The sequence below is a fragment of the Rhineura floridana genome, chromosome 4 (genome assembly GCF_030035675.1).
Source record: "Rhineura floridana isolate rRhiFlo1 chromosome 4, rRhiFlo1.hap2, whole genome shotgun sequence".
Taxonomy (NCBI): Eukaryota; Metazoa; Chordata; class Lepidosauria; order Squamata; family Rhineuridae; genus Rhineura; species Rhineura floridana.
This window is the reverse complement of record NC_084483.1, coordinates 51664662-51678401: the sequence shown is the minus strand read 5'-3', so window position 1 is coordinate 51678401 and position 13740 is coordinate 51664662. Positions and strand designations below refer to the sequence as shown.

The 13740-nt window shown below is 43.3% G+C and overlaps 1 protein-coding gene across 3 annotated transcripts in view; it reads left to right on the top strand.

Moving 5' to 3' along the window:
• The window catches only part of KHDRBS2 (KH RNA binding domain containing, signal transduction associated 2), a 626273-nt gene that overhangs the window by 585852 nt on the left and 26681 nt on the right, over positions 1-13740 (top strand). For all 3 annotated transcript variants that reach the window (XR_009762509.1, XR_009762510.1, XM_061626253.1), the window contains exon 8: positions 12681-12739. Coding sequence is in view for 1 of the 3 variants with exons in the window: in XM_061626253.1 (XP_061482237.1) it covers positions 12681-12739 (59 nt within the window). In the remaining 2 variants the exon portion in view is untranslated. The remainder of the gene's footprint in view (positions 1-12680; positions 12740-13740) is intronic.

Sequence of the window (13740 nt, the reverse complement as noted above, 5' to 3'; positions counted from 1 at the left end):
ATGGTCATCCTCTGTTGTTTTCACCCTGAGGGGCAGATAAGACTGAGATATGGTGAATAGCCCATGGTCACCCAGTGAACTTTGTAGCTGATTTCCATTTTTAAAATAATTAAAATTATTTATATGCAGACAACATTTATGAAGTAATGCAGATCTACATAATATATTTAAAGCACATCCAACTCTCATTTAAAGTGCATGACTTCCCCCAAAGATTCTTGGGAAGTATAGTTTCCCCCTCCTGGTATTGCTTCCACCACCCTTAACAAACTACTGCTCCCATGATTCTGTGCTGGGATTCATGTGCTTCAAATACCCCCACAAATACCCCCTTCTTAAGGAAGGTGATTGAGAGGGTTGTGACACAGCAATTGCAAGTACTCTTGGATGAAACAGATTATTGTGACCCATTCCAGTCTGGGTTCAGGCCTGGTTATGGGACTGAATCGGCCTTGGTCGCCCTGATGGATGACCTTTATCGGGAGAAGGACAGAGTGTGTGTGACCTTGTTACTCTTACTTGATCTCTCAGCGGCTTTTGATACCATTGACCATGGTATCCTTCTGGGTCAACTTGGTGAGATGTGTATTGAAGGCACTGTTTTACAGTGGTTCTGATCCTATCTCTAGGGTCGTTTTCAGAGAATAGCATTGGGTGATTGTCTTTCATCCCCCTGGCAGTTGTGCTGCAGGGTGCCGCAGGGTACCATCTTGTCCCCCATGCTGTTTAACATCTGAAGCCCTTGGGAGCAGTCATCAGGAGATTTGGGGCAAGGTGTCAGAGGTATGCTGATGATACCCAGCTCTATTTCTCTATAACATCTGAAACGGGGGAGGCCGTACAAGCTCTGGACCTCTGCCTGGACTCTGTGGTGGGTTGGATGAGGGCCAATAAACTGAGTCTGAATCCTAGCAAGACAGACGTGCTGTGGGTTGGTGGTTCCCGAGTTCAGATAATTGGTCAGTTGCCTGCTTTGGATGGGGTTGTACTCCCTCTGAAAGAGCAGGTCTGTAGTCTAGGGGTGCTCCTGGATTCATCTTTGTCACTAGAGGCCCAGGTGACCTCAGTGGCTGGGAGTGCCTTTTACCAGCTTTGGCTGGTAAGACAGCTGCAGCCATTTCTGGACCGGGATAGTCTGACCACCATTGCCCACACATTGGTAACCTCCAGTCTGGATTACTGTAATGCTCTCTATGTTGGGCTGCCCTTCAGGTTGCTCCGGAAGCTGTAGCTGGTGTAAAATGTGGTGGCGAGACTGCTCACTGGGGCAGGGTATCGCCAACATGTCACCCCGCTGCTGAAAGAATTGCACTGGCTGCCCATTTGCTGCCAGGCCAAGTTCAAGGTTTTAGTTTTGGTGTACAAAGCCCTATACAGCTTGGGACCAGGATACCTGAAAGACCGTCTTATCCCTTATATATCCCTTATATATCTGCAGGTGAGGGCCTCCTGCAGATACCATCTTATCAAGAGGTCCGTTCCACACAACATAGGAAATGGACCTTTAGTGTGGCGGCACCTACCCTTTGGAATTCCCTCCCCTTAAATATTAGACAGGCGCCATCTGTGTTATCTTTTCGGTGCCTGTTGAAGACCTTCCTCTTTCAACAAGCCTTTTAAGCTGAGACCTTATCCCAGTCTGCGTCTGTGTTGGAATTGCTTTTTATTATGTTTTTAAAACTTTTTTAAAAAAATAATGTTTTTGACCTTTTTCTTTTGCAAAGATGTCTTGAAAACTTTTTAAAATGTTTTAATGTATTTTAAAGTCTATTTTATGATGTTTTAAAGTGTTTTTAGTGCTTTTGTTTCCTGCCCTGGGCTCCTACTGGAAGGAAGGGCGAGATATAAATCAAATAATAAATAAATAATGTACACCTTGGGACCAGAATACCTGAATGACCGTCTTGTCCCTTATATACCCAGTTAATCACTATGCAGGTGAGGTCCTCCTGCAGATACCATCTTATCAGGAGGTTCATTCTACACAACATAGGAAACGGAACTTTAGTGTAGTGGCACATACCCTTTGGAATTCCTTTCCCTTAAAAATTAGAAAGCTACCATCTCTTATCTTTTTGGAGCCTACTGATGACCTTCCTCTTTCAACAAGCCTTTTAAGTCAAGACCTTATCCTAGTCTGCGTCTGTGTTGGAATTGCTTTTTAATATGTTTAAACTTAATTGCAACATCAGAAAATGGTGGTTTTGAGATTCTCAGTTTGAGTAAGTAAGAATATGGCTTAAAGTGTTTTTTGTCTTGTGTGCAAGAATCAGACCCTGGGCTGTTGAAGAGGGCAGTGCTTTGAATAACTTCACAATATGAAAGTATTTAATCCAATACTTGCTTTTCTGGGAGTAAAGCAATGCTAATCCCATGTACCCAGAGTAAACCCCATTGAATTCATTAGGACTTTCTTTTGAGTAGACATGGTTAGGATTGTACTGTAAATTAATGGGATTTTTGAGTAAACATAGCAAAAAATTGTGTTTGTGTTGTAAATCTTTCTCTCCCCCTTTAATCCTATTTTAAAGCAATTAAGTAGGGTTTACCTACTTAATTTTTTATTATGTAGGAAACTAATACTGAGTTTTTAAAAAAATGTTCTGCAATGACCAACTGGTTTTACAATAAACTATTATATGGGGTGTATTTTTACACCTGCAAGTCTGTGTGTGTGTATATGGAGTCTTTCCAACAACCCTGTGAGGTAGGGTTGGTGACTGGAAACCAAGGCAGCTCACAATAAGAAATAAATCCCTTTAAAAACCAATAACCATAAACACAAGTATAAACAGTTGCAAAACAGCTTAAAGTGGCATGATTCTGAATTTTGGGTTGGGTGAATGAAGTTTATGAATTTATTTTTATTTATTATTTGATTTATATCCCACCCTTCCTCCCAGTAGGAGCCCAGGGCAGCAAACAAAAGCGCTAAAAACACTTTAAAACATCATAAAAACAGACTTTAAAATATATTAAAACAAAACATCTTTAAAAACATTTTTAGAAGCTTTAAAAACATTTCTTCTAAAGAAAAGGTTTAAAAACATATTAAAAAGCAATTCCAACACAGACACAGACAGGGATAAGGTCTCAACTTACAAGACTTGTTAAAAGAACAAGTTCCTTATCACTTGAGGCTGCATTTTCCCTGGTTGAGTAAGCCCCATTGAATACATTGGGACTTCCTTCTGAGTAAACAAACAGGATTGTACTATAAATATCTTTACAGGTTGTGTAAATAATAAACATATTAGATATTTATTTATTTATTTATTGTACTTATATACCGCCCCATAGCCGAAGCTCTCTGGGCAGTTTACAGTAACTAAAAACATTAAAACAAATATACAAATTTAAAAACACATCTTTTAAAAAACAATTTAAAACACAATTTAAAAATTTAAAACAATTTAAAACATATGCTAAAATGCCTGGGAGAAGAGGAAAGCCTTAACCCAGCACCGAAAAGATAACAGAGTTGGCGCCAGGCACACCTCATCAGGGAGATCATTCCATAAGATGGGGGCCACCACTGAGAAGGCCCTCTCCCTTGTTGCCAACCTCCAAGCTTCCCTCAGAGTAGGCACCCGGAGGAGGGCCTTTGATCTTGAACGTAGTGTACAGGTGGGTTCATATCGGGAAAGGTGTTCCATCAGGTCCCAAACTGTGTAAGGCTTTATAGGTCAAAACCAGCACCTTGAATTGAGCTCAGAAACATACAGGCAGCCTATGCAAGTGGGCCAGAATCGGTTTTATATGTTCAGACCATCTGGTCCCTGTTACCAATCTGGCCACTGCATTTTGCACAAGCTGCAGCTTCCGAACCATCTTCAAAGGCAGCCCCACGTAGAGTGCATTGCAGTAATCTAATTTGGAGGTTACCAGAGCATGGACAACTGAAGCCAGTTTATCCCTGTCCAGATAGGTACGTAGTTGGGCCACCAAAGTTGGTAGAAGGCATTCCATGCCACCAAGGGTACCTGAGCCTCAAGTGACAGAGATGGTTCTAGGAGAACCCCCAAGCTACGAACCTGCTGCTTCAGGGGGAGTGCAGCCCCATCCAGGACAGGTTGGGCATCCACCATCTGGTCAGAAGAACCACCCACTAGCAGAATCTCAGTCTTGTCTGGATTGAGCCTCAGTTTATTAGCCCTCATCCAGTCCATTGTCACAGCCAGGCACCGGTTCAGCACATTACTCATGCTTACATAAATATTTCTTCATACTCTGTCCCAATAAGTATACAATTTCATACTATGGTTGTACAATACTTCCTCTACATTTTAATTATGCCCTTCTTGGGGTGGTCATTGTTTTCATCCCGAGGAGCAGATAGGCTGAGAGTGAGTAGCCCATGGCCACTCAGTACATTTTATAGCTCATTTCCATTTTGAAAAATTAATTAAAACAATTTACATGTAGGCAAAATTTATTAAGTGGATCCACACAATACATTTAAAATGCATCCAACTTGCATTTTAAAGCTCATGACTTCCCCTAAAGAATCCTAGGAAGTGTCATTTCCCCCTCACAGTTATAGTTCTCACCACTCTTAACAAACTGCAGTTCCCATGATTCTGTGGTGGAATTCATGTGCTTCAAATGTGTGTTGAATGTGCTTTAAATGAATGGTGTGGATCTGCCCTAGGTAGCAAATCGGTAACCAGTGCAGATATCAGAGCAAAGGTTTTATGTGCTGATAGGTGATTGCTCTAGGTGATTGCTCACTCATGTCAGCAATCATGCCACCGCATTCTGCACTGACAGCAGCCCCTGGGTCAGATAGTGGTGCATAGGGATTTCTGTGACCTTGGCTGACTGGCTGCCAGGATTTTTTGAGTTTTGGTTTTTGGTTAGAAATCCTGACTGGTTGTGGGATGCTGAGTTTTCTGTGTTACTCAGAGGAATCTTGTTGTGGTTGGTATGGTATTGCATTTAGGAAATCATCACTGTCTTTTGTTCTTCTTTTTCTATTTGCATTTCAATTCCCTTTAACCTCACTCCCTTACATCCATAGAAGCAGCAACAGTGTTCCCATGCGCTCAGCTCAACCCTCATAAATCCATTGATGATGCACCTTGTTGGTTGCATGATGGTTTGTTTCTTGCCCACTAGTGGTAAAAGAGAATTCACATCCTGGGAAGTGTGGCTGCAATTTCTGTTGTTCCCAAGCTACTGCCTGTAAAGGTAAACTAAACCATGTGTAGTCTTCTGGTGACTGGCCTGGCCTGAGGGCACCTAAACCCTTTTTGCCAGAAGTAAGTAGGCTAAGGCTAAAATTATTATTATTATTATTATTGCAGAGCTGGTATTGCACAGTGGGGAGGAGAGCCTGGCTGGGAGTCCAGAGTCTGTGAGTTCAAATCCCCGCTCATGTCTCCTGGGCGTAAAGGGCCAGCTAAAGATCACACCCACAGTGAGTGGCTCAGGGGTTACATGCCCTGCTACCTGTGCAGCCATGAGCAAGCTGCATAGTCCTGAGGAGCCCAGGTGCCCCCCAGCTGGCAGTTGCAGACAAGGAAGGGGCTGGCTTGTGCAGCTGTGGCCAGCTGAGCAGGCCCTAGCCAGCTGGGGAGGACTAGCCTCACAGGGAGGCAATGGTAAACCCCCTCTGAATACCACTTACCGTGAAATCCCTATTCATAGGTTCGCCATAAGTCGGGATCAACTTGAAGGCAGTCCATTTCATTTTCATTTTCATTTTCATTTATTATTATTATTATTATTATTATTATTATTATTATTATTATTATTATTATTATTATAAATGTTCCCTACCCAGGCTGCCTAAGCAGGTGAGAAGGAATGATTCTGTCACTTCAGCTGTACCTGAAAATACCATCTTTTAGCTAAGATTTGTATCTTAATTTCCAATCAGAGAAATATTTTTGTTTGGAGTGGGAGGAAAGGCTGGGAACTGGAGACAGGCAGAGAGGCTGGCTCCCTGCACCATGGCTTTAAGATGCCTCTTGTAAGCCTGATGGAGAAGCAAGATCTATTAGACTGCTGATGCCTTGAGTCCCTCCATCTTATGCTCAGGTTGGAATGTGTGTAAATAAATAAACTATATTTCATAAAGACACCACAGACTCCGCTGACCTTCTTTCCAAGGAAACCAAACCTTGGGTAAGTGCAGAGGACCCCTGGAAGTTTCTCACTGCTCACACAAAACTGGTGTTTGAAGTGGATTGAATTTCCTGGAAGAAACATTGCTAGCAAGTTGTGTGCCTGACTCAAAATGGGAGGAGAACTGGCAGCACCCTGACAGCAGGTGAAATTGTGGTGCCAGGAGGACCAGCCACAAAGGTAACAAGAGTGACAGGAGGACCAGCAGCAAAGGCAACAGGAGCAGCAGGAGCACTGGCAACAAATTGGGAAGATATTTGGAAGCACCTTCGGAGAGGAAAAAGGAGACCCCATGTGAGGAGGTGAGAGCCCTGCCTGATCAGCTGCTACAAGGGGTTGAGAGTGACCCAGGAGTCCAGCTGCAGAGCACCCAGGCTAAAGAGATCCAGAATGTGGATGGGCAGCTGGAGGGCTTGGACTGTAAGGACTTGCAGTCAGTAACGGAGGAGGATGAAGTTTTGATTGTCCAGGAGCCTGCCAGGGGGGAAGACACCAGAAAGCTGGAAGTAAAGCCCCAAGAATTAAGGAGGACAGTCTGGAAAATGAAGAGGTAGATGCCTCAGAAGAAAGTGGAGTACAGACTGTGAAAGACCAACCCAAATTTATTTATTTATTTATTTATTATCATTATTTTTACCCCGCCCTTTTTCCAAAACTGGAACTCACGGCGGCTTCCAGATAAAAGCACACATATAATTAAAAACATGCACAAGTCTAGATTAAAATCAAATTAAACAATTTACAGTATTAAAACCATTCATACATACAGTTAAAATAATTCAAACTCAGTTTAAAATAATACAATTAGGCAACAGCAATGCAGCACCCTTCAAGACCTGTCCTTAACAGCTTTCAGTTCCAAAGGCTTGTTGAAATAAAAAAGTCTTTGCTTGCCGACGGAAGGACTGCAAGGAGGGGGCCATTCTTGCTTCCCTAGGAAGGGAGTTCCAAAGCCTTGGGGCAGCCACTGAAAAGGCCCTATCTCGCGTCCCCACTAGTCGTGCTTATGAGGACATAGGTATTGAGAGAAGGGCCTCTCCTGAGGATCTCAGGGCCTGGGGAGGCTCATATAGGGAGATACGGTCTGACAGATAGCCTGGACCTAAGCCATATAGGGCTTTATAGGTCATCACCAGCACTTTGAATTGTGTCCAGAAACAGAGTGGCAACCAGTGGAGCTTTTGTAACAGGGGGGTAGTATGGTCCCTGTAACCAGCCCCAGTTAACATTCTGGCTGCAGCACGTTGCACCAACTGAAGTTTCCGAACAGTCTTCAGAGGCAGCCCCACGTAGAGCGCGTTACAGTAATCTAAACGGGATGTAACTAAGGCATGTGTCACCGTGGCCAGATCAGATGGCTCAAGGAACGTGCGCAGTTGGCGCACTAATCTTAATTGTGCAAAAGCACTCCTGGCCACTGCAGAAACCTGGGCCTCCAAATTTAAAGCTGAGTCCAGGAGCACACCCAAACTGCGAACCTGCGTCTTCAGGGGGAGTGTAACCCCATCCAGCACAATTGTGTTTGCATTTTGACCAATTTGTAGGGCAGTACAATATCTCAGAGAGGAGTTCAGGTTTCCTGCTCCCCTGGTGCATTCACTATAGCTGCCCAATTTCCCTGCTTTTTAAAGTTTGATAGAAATATCTGTGGCCTATAGGTACATTCTTAAACTGCACAGTTTTTTGCCTATTGGTGAATTTCTCTGCTTTTTAATCTGGGAGGTAAGAAATGGGATCCTGTGCAAGCTTTCCGAGAATGGATTAATAATTTCCATGCTTATTGAGTTCAGTGGGATTTACTCCCATGCAGTCATGCTTAGAATAGGTAAAACTTACCACGGGAGGGAGGGTGGGATGGCTGGAGTGGACAGGGAAGGGGAAAGGAGGAAGAGGGGAGGGGAGGAGGAAGGGAGAGGAGAGGGGAAGGAGGGGAAAGCCAGGTCTGATCATTTGCATGCTTATTGATTTCAATAGGATTTACTCCTATGTAATCATGGTTAGGATAGGTAAAACTGACCATGGGGGAGGAGCAGGGGGAGGGGAGGGGAGGGGAAAGGAGAAAGAGAGGGGAGAGGGAAGTGGAGGGAGGGGGAGAGGGAAGGAAGGGATTGGAGGGGAGGGGCAAAGGAAGGGGGAGGGGAGGGCAGGTTTGATGGTATTTGCTTCTGTGCAGTCATGCTTAAGTTAGGTAAAACTGACCATGGGGAGGGGGAGGGGAGGGGGAAGGAGTGGATTGGAGGGGGAGGGGAGGAGGGGATTGGAGGGAGAGGGGAGGGAAAGGGTAAGAGGGAGGGGATAGGAGGAAGGAGAAGGGAAGGTGGGTTTGATCAGTTGCATACTTTTTGAGTTCAATGGGATTTATTTCTGTGCAATCATGTTTGAAAATGGAAATGGACTGCCTTCAAGTCGATCCTGACTTATGGCGACCAGGTCTTCATGGTAAAAGGTATTCAATGGTGGTTTTACCATTGCCTTCCTTTGAGGCTGAGAGGTGATTGGCCCAAGGTCACCCTGTGAGCTTCATGGCTCTGTGGGGTTTCGAACCCTGGTCTACCAGGTCGAAGAACACTGACCTGGGGAAGGGGCAGGGAGGGGAGGAGAAGGGGGAGGGGAGGAGATTGGTGGGTACTGGGCAGAGGGGAAGCCCCTTCCCTTTCCAAAAGGAAAACATTGTGAACACTATCATTGCTTTTCAGCCTTTCCCCCACCTTTTTATTCTACAGCAGGCACATGTAGCCTCTCACCCAAATTTAAACCAAAGCTTTCCCTGGCCACATCCACACCAGGCCTTTATTTCACTTTGGACAGTCATGGCTTCTCCCGAAGAATCCTGGGAAGTGTAGTTAGTGAAGGGTGCTGAGAGTTGCTAGGAGACGCGATGTTCCCCTCACACACCTTCAATCAGAGTGGCTGACCATTAAACCAGTCTGGCCACTGGACCTTTGTCATGAGAAAAGCAGTCTCCTCTCAGCATCCTTCACAAACTAGACTTCCCAGGATTCTCTGAGGGAAGCCATGACTGTCTCATGTGAAATCAAAGTCTGGTGTGGGTGTGGCCCCCTGATTAGGCAAGCCAAGCAGCTGTGAGTCTGGCTTTTAGAACACTGACAGTTGGTTCTTACTGAGCATGCCCAACATTATCATTCAGTTCAATGCAAAATTTATTAAATTAATTAAAAATCAGCCAGGCATTTTTTAACTTTTAAACTGCAGAAGATGAAGGTCAGAGTATGGGGCAAGGTCAGTAACAGGGTTACAGTCCCTCTGTGAACATGGCTGATTTTTAATGAATTTCAACAGATTATGAGAACTCACAGGGAAAAAAATCCAAAAGGGGTCTGTTTTTGTTCTCTCTCTCCTTTTACACTTCGAACTCTCAATTCTTTCTGACTTGTTTATTGCCATTAAAATTGGGAGGGTTGTTAAGCAAGCATTTCTGAGTTCAGGACTATAAGTTTTGTAAGGTTTTGTTTTGAAATGAGCTTATAGGAAGCATCAGAATGGCATGGGAGGTATTTTCAATTTAATGTTGCAGAATGTGAAAAATTCACTCTGGCTATAGTATAGAGCCACTCTCGTGGCTGTATAATAAAATCATAGAGTTGGAAGGGACTGCAGAGTTCATCTGGTCCAACCCCCTGCTCAGTGTAAGATCTGCAATGCAAGATGCAACTGCAACACCCTGAAAGATCACCATCTAGCCTCTGCTGAACATCACAGGGTCTGGAACAAATTCCCATGGCGCTCTACTCAAGAACTTCAGATTGCCACACAGATATTAAATAACATTTATTCTGACTCACTAGTTAGATGCACAAGGTTTCCTGATGTAAACTAATACATACTAGAGCAGGGATCACCTGTGGGCACCATGACGCCCGTGAAGACCTTCAGTGATGCCCCCGGCAGGTAGCCCAAGATAGTAAAAAGTAAATCTTCAGCCTCCTAGAAAGAATGTTATGGAGCAAAATGTGTATGTATCCTTCTAAGTGATTTCTGTGAAATGAGCCAGCCTGGCTGCTCGTCCCTGTGATTTGCCAATGGAGGACGTCAGAGCTATGATTAATAAGTGAGCTGTGTGGACAGCAGGCAATAGGAATCATGGGGGTCCTAAAGAGCTGCTCTTTTCCTCTCCCTTTTAGTACACTTTTCCTACTTATGTTCCCCCTCCCCAGTCCTTGGAATCTCCGTAGTTTGCCCTTCCTTTTCCCTGAGCAACCAGGATGCTTTTCTGTGCTGGGTTCACCTGAGATCAGGTAGTGACTAGAAATTATTTTCTGCAAATACTACTACACAATAAGTGTGAGTGAATGTTAAAGAACCCCCTTCCCCCCCCCCCAAAAAAGGCAAATGTGAAAACTTTGCAAAGAGGCTTAGGCATGTTTTCTACCTTGCAGGAGCTAAAGACTAGGGACTGATTAAGAATTCACTGTATAGTTAACTTCCAGTGCAATGGTATACGTATCTACTAAGAAGTAAGTCTCTTTGTGTTTAATGAGGCTTACTTCCCAGTAAGTATGTACAGGATGGGAGCCCAGGCTTTGGTTTGGCACTGTGGAAAAACAGGGTTCTTGTCCTTTTAACAGCTGCATGGCAGGCAGAAATTCAAGAGGTCAAGCCTTTTCTAGCATGGAAGTGCAATTATGAGGATAGCCTCACCATGAGTACTCTCTAATTTTGTGTTATGCCATGCTCTCCATGACAGCCATTTTGTGTTATGCCACATCCCAATAGCATCCATTTTGTGACTGCTTGCCCCAGAACCCTCTCAGACTTTGAAATATGCCCTCTGGTCCAAAAGGGTTGGCAATCCCTGATCTCTAGAATTTCAGATAATCAAATTATAGATTATCAACTGGATAAAGAGCTGAGCTGTCATGATGTGAGGATAAGAAAGCAGCATGGCATGCTCCCATGACATTTATTGAGCAGTTATCTGAAGAAGTTGTTCTGCCTTGCCAGCTTCAGTTATGCAGCAATTGAGGTGTGTAGATGTCTGTCTGTGCATTTGCCAAAACAAACCAAAGAACAGGAAACAAGACCCAGAAGATTATAAACATGACTGTAGTGTCTTATTTTGCTTGGAATATGTCACAGCATATAGTAGTGCCCAAGACAGATTGAAGTTCTAAATACGAGGTAAAACCAGATCATTTTGGTATATGTTTTACAGCTCATGGAATATAATTTAATGTCATAAGCATTACAAGTTACTAGTGACTTGTCCTTGGGTAATATCCAGTGTTGGTCATAGTCAGAGCAGACCTATTGAAATCAATGGATTTAAGTAAGTTAAGCCAATTGATTTCAGTGGGAAGGTTCTGAATATGATTTGGTTGGATGTCTCCCTATGTTATTAATGAGAGGTTTGTTTGTTTTTTAAGAGACAAATCTTAAAATGGATGATTAGCTCAGAGTAAGAATGACAGGATGAAATATTCTTATAGTGAAATGCTATTCGCCAGCCCTCTACGTGGAATGTGGATAGCTATGGGCAGGGTTTGGATGGTGTGCAATCAGCTCTCTATCAATGGCCTTTGGTGGAGCACCACTGGTGATGGTGGGTGGCTGTCTTGTGGTAGAAGCCCCACCTCCAAGCGGGCAGTAAACTATCACCAGCAGTTGTCTCCCTGGTGATAATCAGCAGAAAGGCCTCCCAACACTGGGGTCATTGCAGCTTACTGGATGGGACAGGACAGGGCAATGGCAAGGTCAGAGCTGCCTGGATCTTTGTGCTCCCACCAGTGTGTCCATGCAGCCCTGACTTCGCCAGTGATCTGATGTGCCCCAGCCCTGTCCAGATAAGCTGCAGTGATGTCAGTGTCAGTAGGCTGGCTTTGCCTCACCACAGTGGCAACTATTGGTTACCTACCTTTCTGCAGCTGGGCTGTGAGTGTTTTTTCTCTAAAATTGTCATCTGTCCTGTTGACACATCTGCCATGTTTTTGGACTTTCCAAACCATGTAAACAAATTTCTTCTGTGATGAATGATGCTTCCTTAGGAAAATGTGGTCATGATGTTATTGCTGCAGAAGGAGATGCACTGAGTAAGCTACATATCTCCTCTAGCCCTTACCTTTTGTGGGTCTAACCTGTCTGTTCCCATTGACAGCACATACATTTTGGCAAGAAGAAAGTTGGAGCATTACAAGTCAAGACAAAAATCCCTTCAGGTTCATTCCAAGAACCACAAGGTTTTAAATGTGGAAGGCATATGACTAAAACATTTAGTTCAAGTTAACTGAGAGCAAAGAATTGATTGCATACATATTTTAATAGCAACCTGTAATGGAAGTATTCCTTCTACACCTTCACAGTCAAATCTTCAAAAACCACTGCAGTTGAGGATTGCTTTTGTTAGGGGAAAAATGCAACGATATGTTGCTTTTTTTTGTTCACTTATTTTTCATTTCAGTTTTTCACTCTAAAAGATTGTTAGTAGCTTACTTCTCTAGCTTTTTAAAAAGGGACAAAAATAACTAACTTAAATCTTCTTGTTTTTGAAGTTTTCCTGTGTCAATAACTTTGCTTGCTGTCTGAATCTATTGCAGTCTGCCTGAGTATTATGACTATGGTCATGGAACAAGTGAAGATGCTTATGACAGCTACGGTAAGACCTGTTATATTTTCAGCAAAAGTGTGAAGTCAGAAAACCAATCACTCAGTGACAACCCAAAATTACTTGTACATTCTTCCTCTCCTGCTTTTGTAGAGGCCAGGCTAAGCTGATTTATATTCTGAGGTAAAATGTGCCTTGTGGGACTGAAGCCAGGAAACTGGACCGATCCATTTTCATCAGAGTTTCAAAGACATTCATCATAATTGTAGATCACTTTTAAAAAGCAATGGTGAAAATGCTGATTAGTGCCTAAATCTCATGGTTGTCATTCTTATTGATGTGGCAATAATGTTTTACATATGTGAGAAAACAAGCATACAACATATTCCAAATGCTTCTCTCTCTCTCTCTCTCTTTTTAAAGCAACTACAGAGGCTAGTTCAATGAAAATGCATTTTAAAAAATAATATATTCCATGTATAGCTTCCAGTAGGTCAAACCTTGCCTTGAGTTCATGATGACATATTTTTCACAAAAAGACCTGATTTCCTGTGGTAGTCTTCCCACCCACTCAACTGGTTACTCACTTAGGGTTTCCAACTGTCAGGGGTGGGGGGAAACAGTCTGGGCAAGCTTTCGTTGTTGTTTTGGGACCAGTTACCACAAAAACAAGGCCATTTTCTCTCCTTAGAGAGTGTATGAGGAATAAAAATAGATCTTTTCCACAAGGTTTATCTTTTCTTCAGTGTGCAGATTGTTACTGGCACACAAAAGAAATGTATGCACACACACCACATTATATACACACACCCACACATGTGGAGAGATGCTGCAACTGCTGTTTCTTTCCTAACACTACAGAAGCAACTTCAACTTCATACTGGAATTGATTATATACTGTGGAGGCATATTCCAGTGGAGATGAATCTCTTTATAGTCCAATTGATTGCAGTACAAGAGATTTAAGCATATGCTTAACTGAAATCAACATTCAGTCTGCACTCCTGTCTACTTTCCTGGGAGTAAGCCCCATTGAACTAAATGGGACTTGC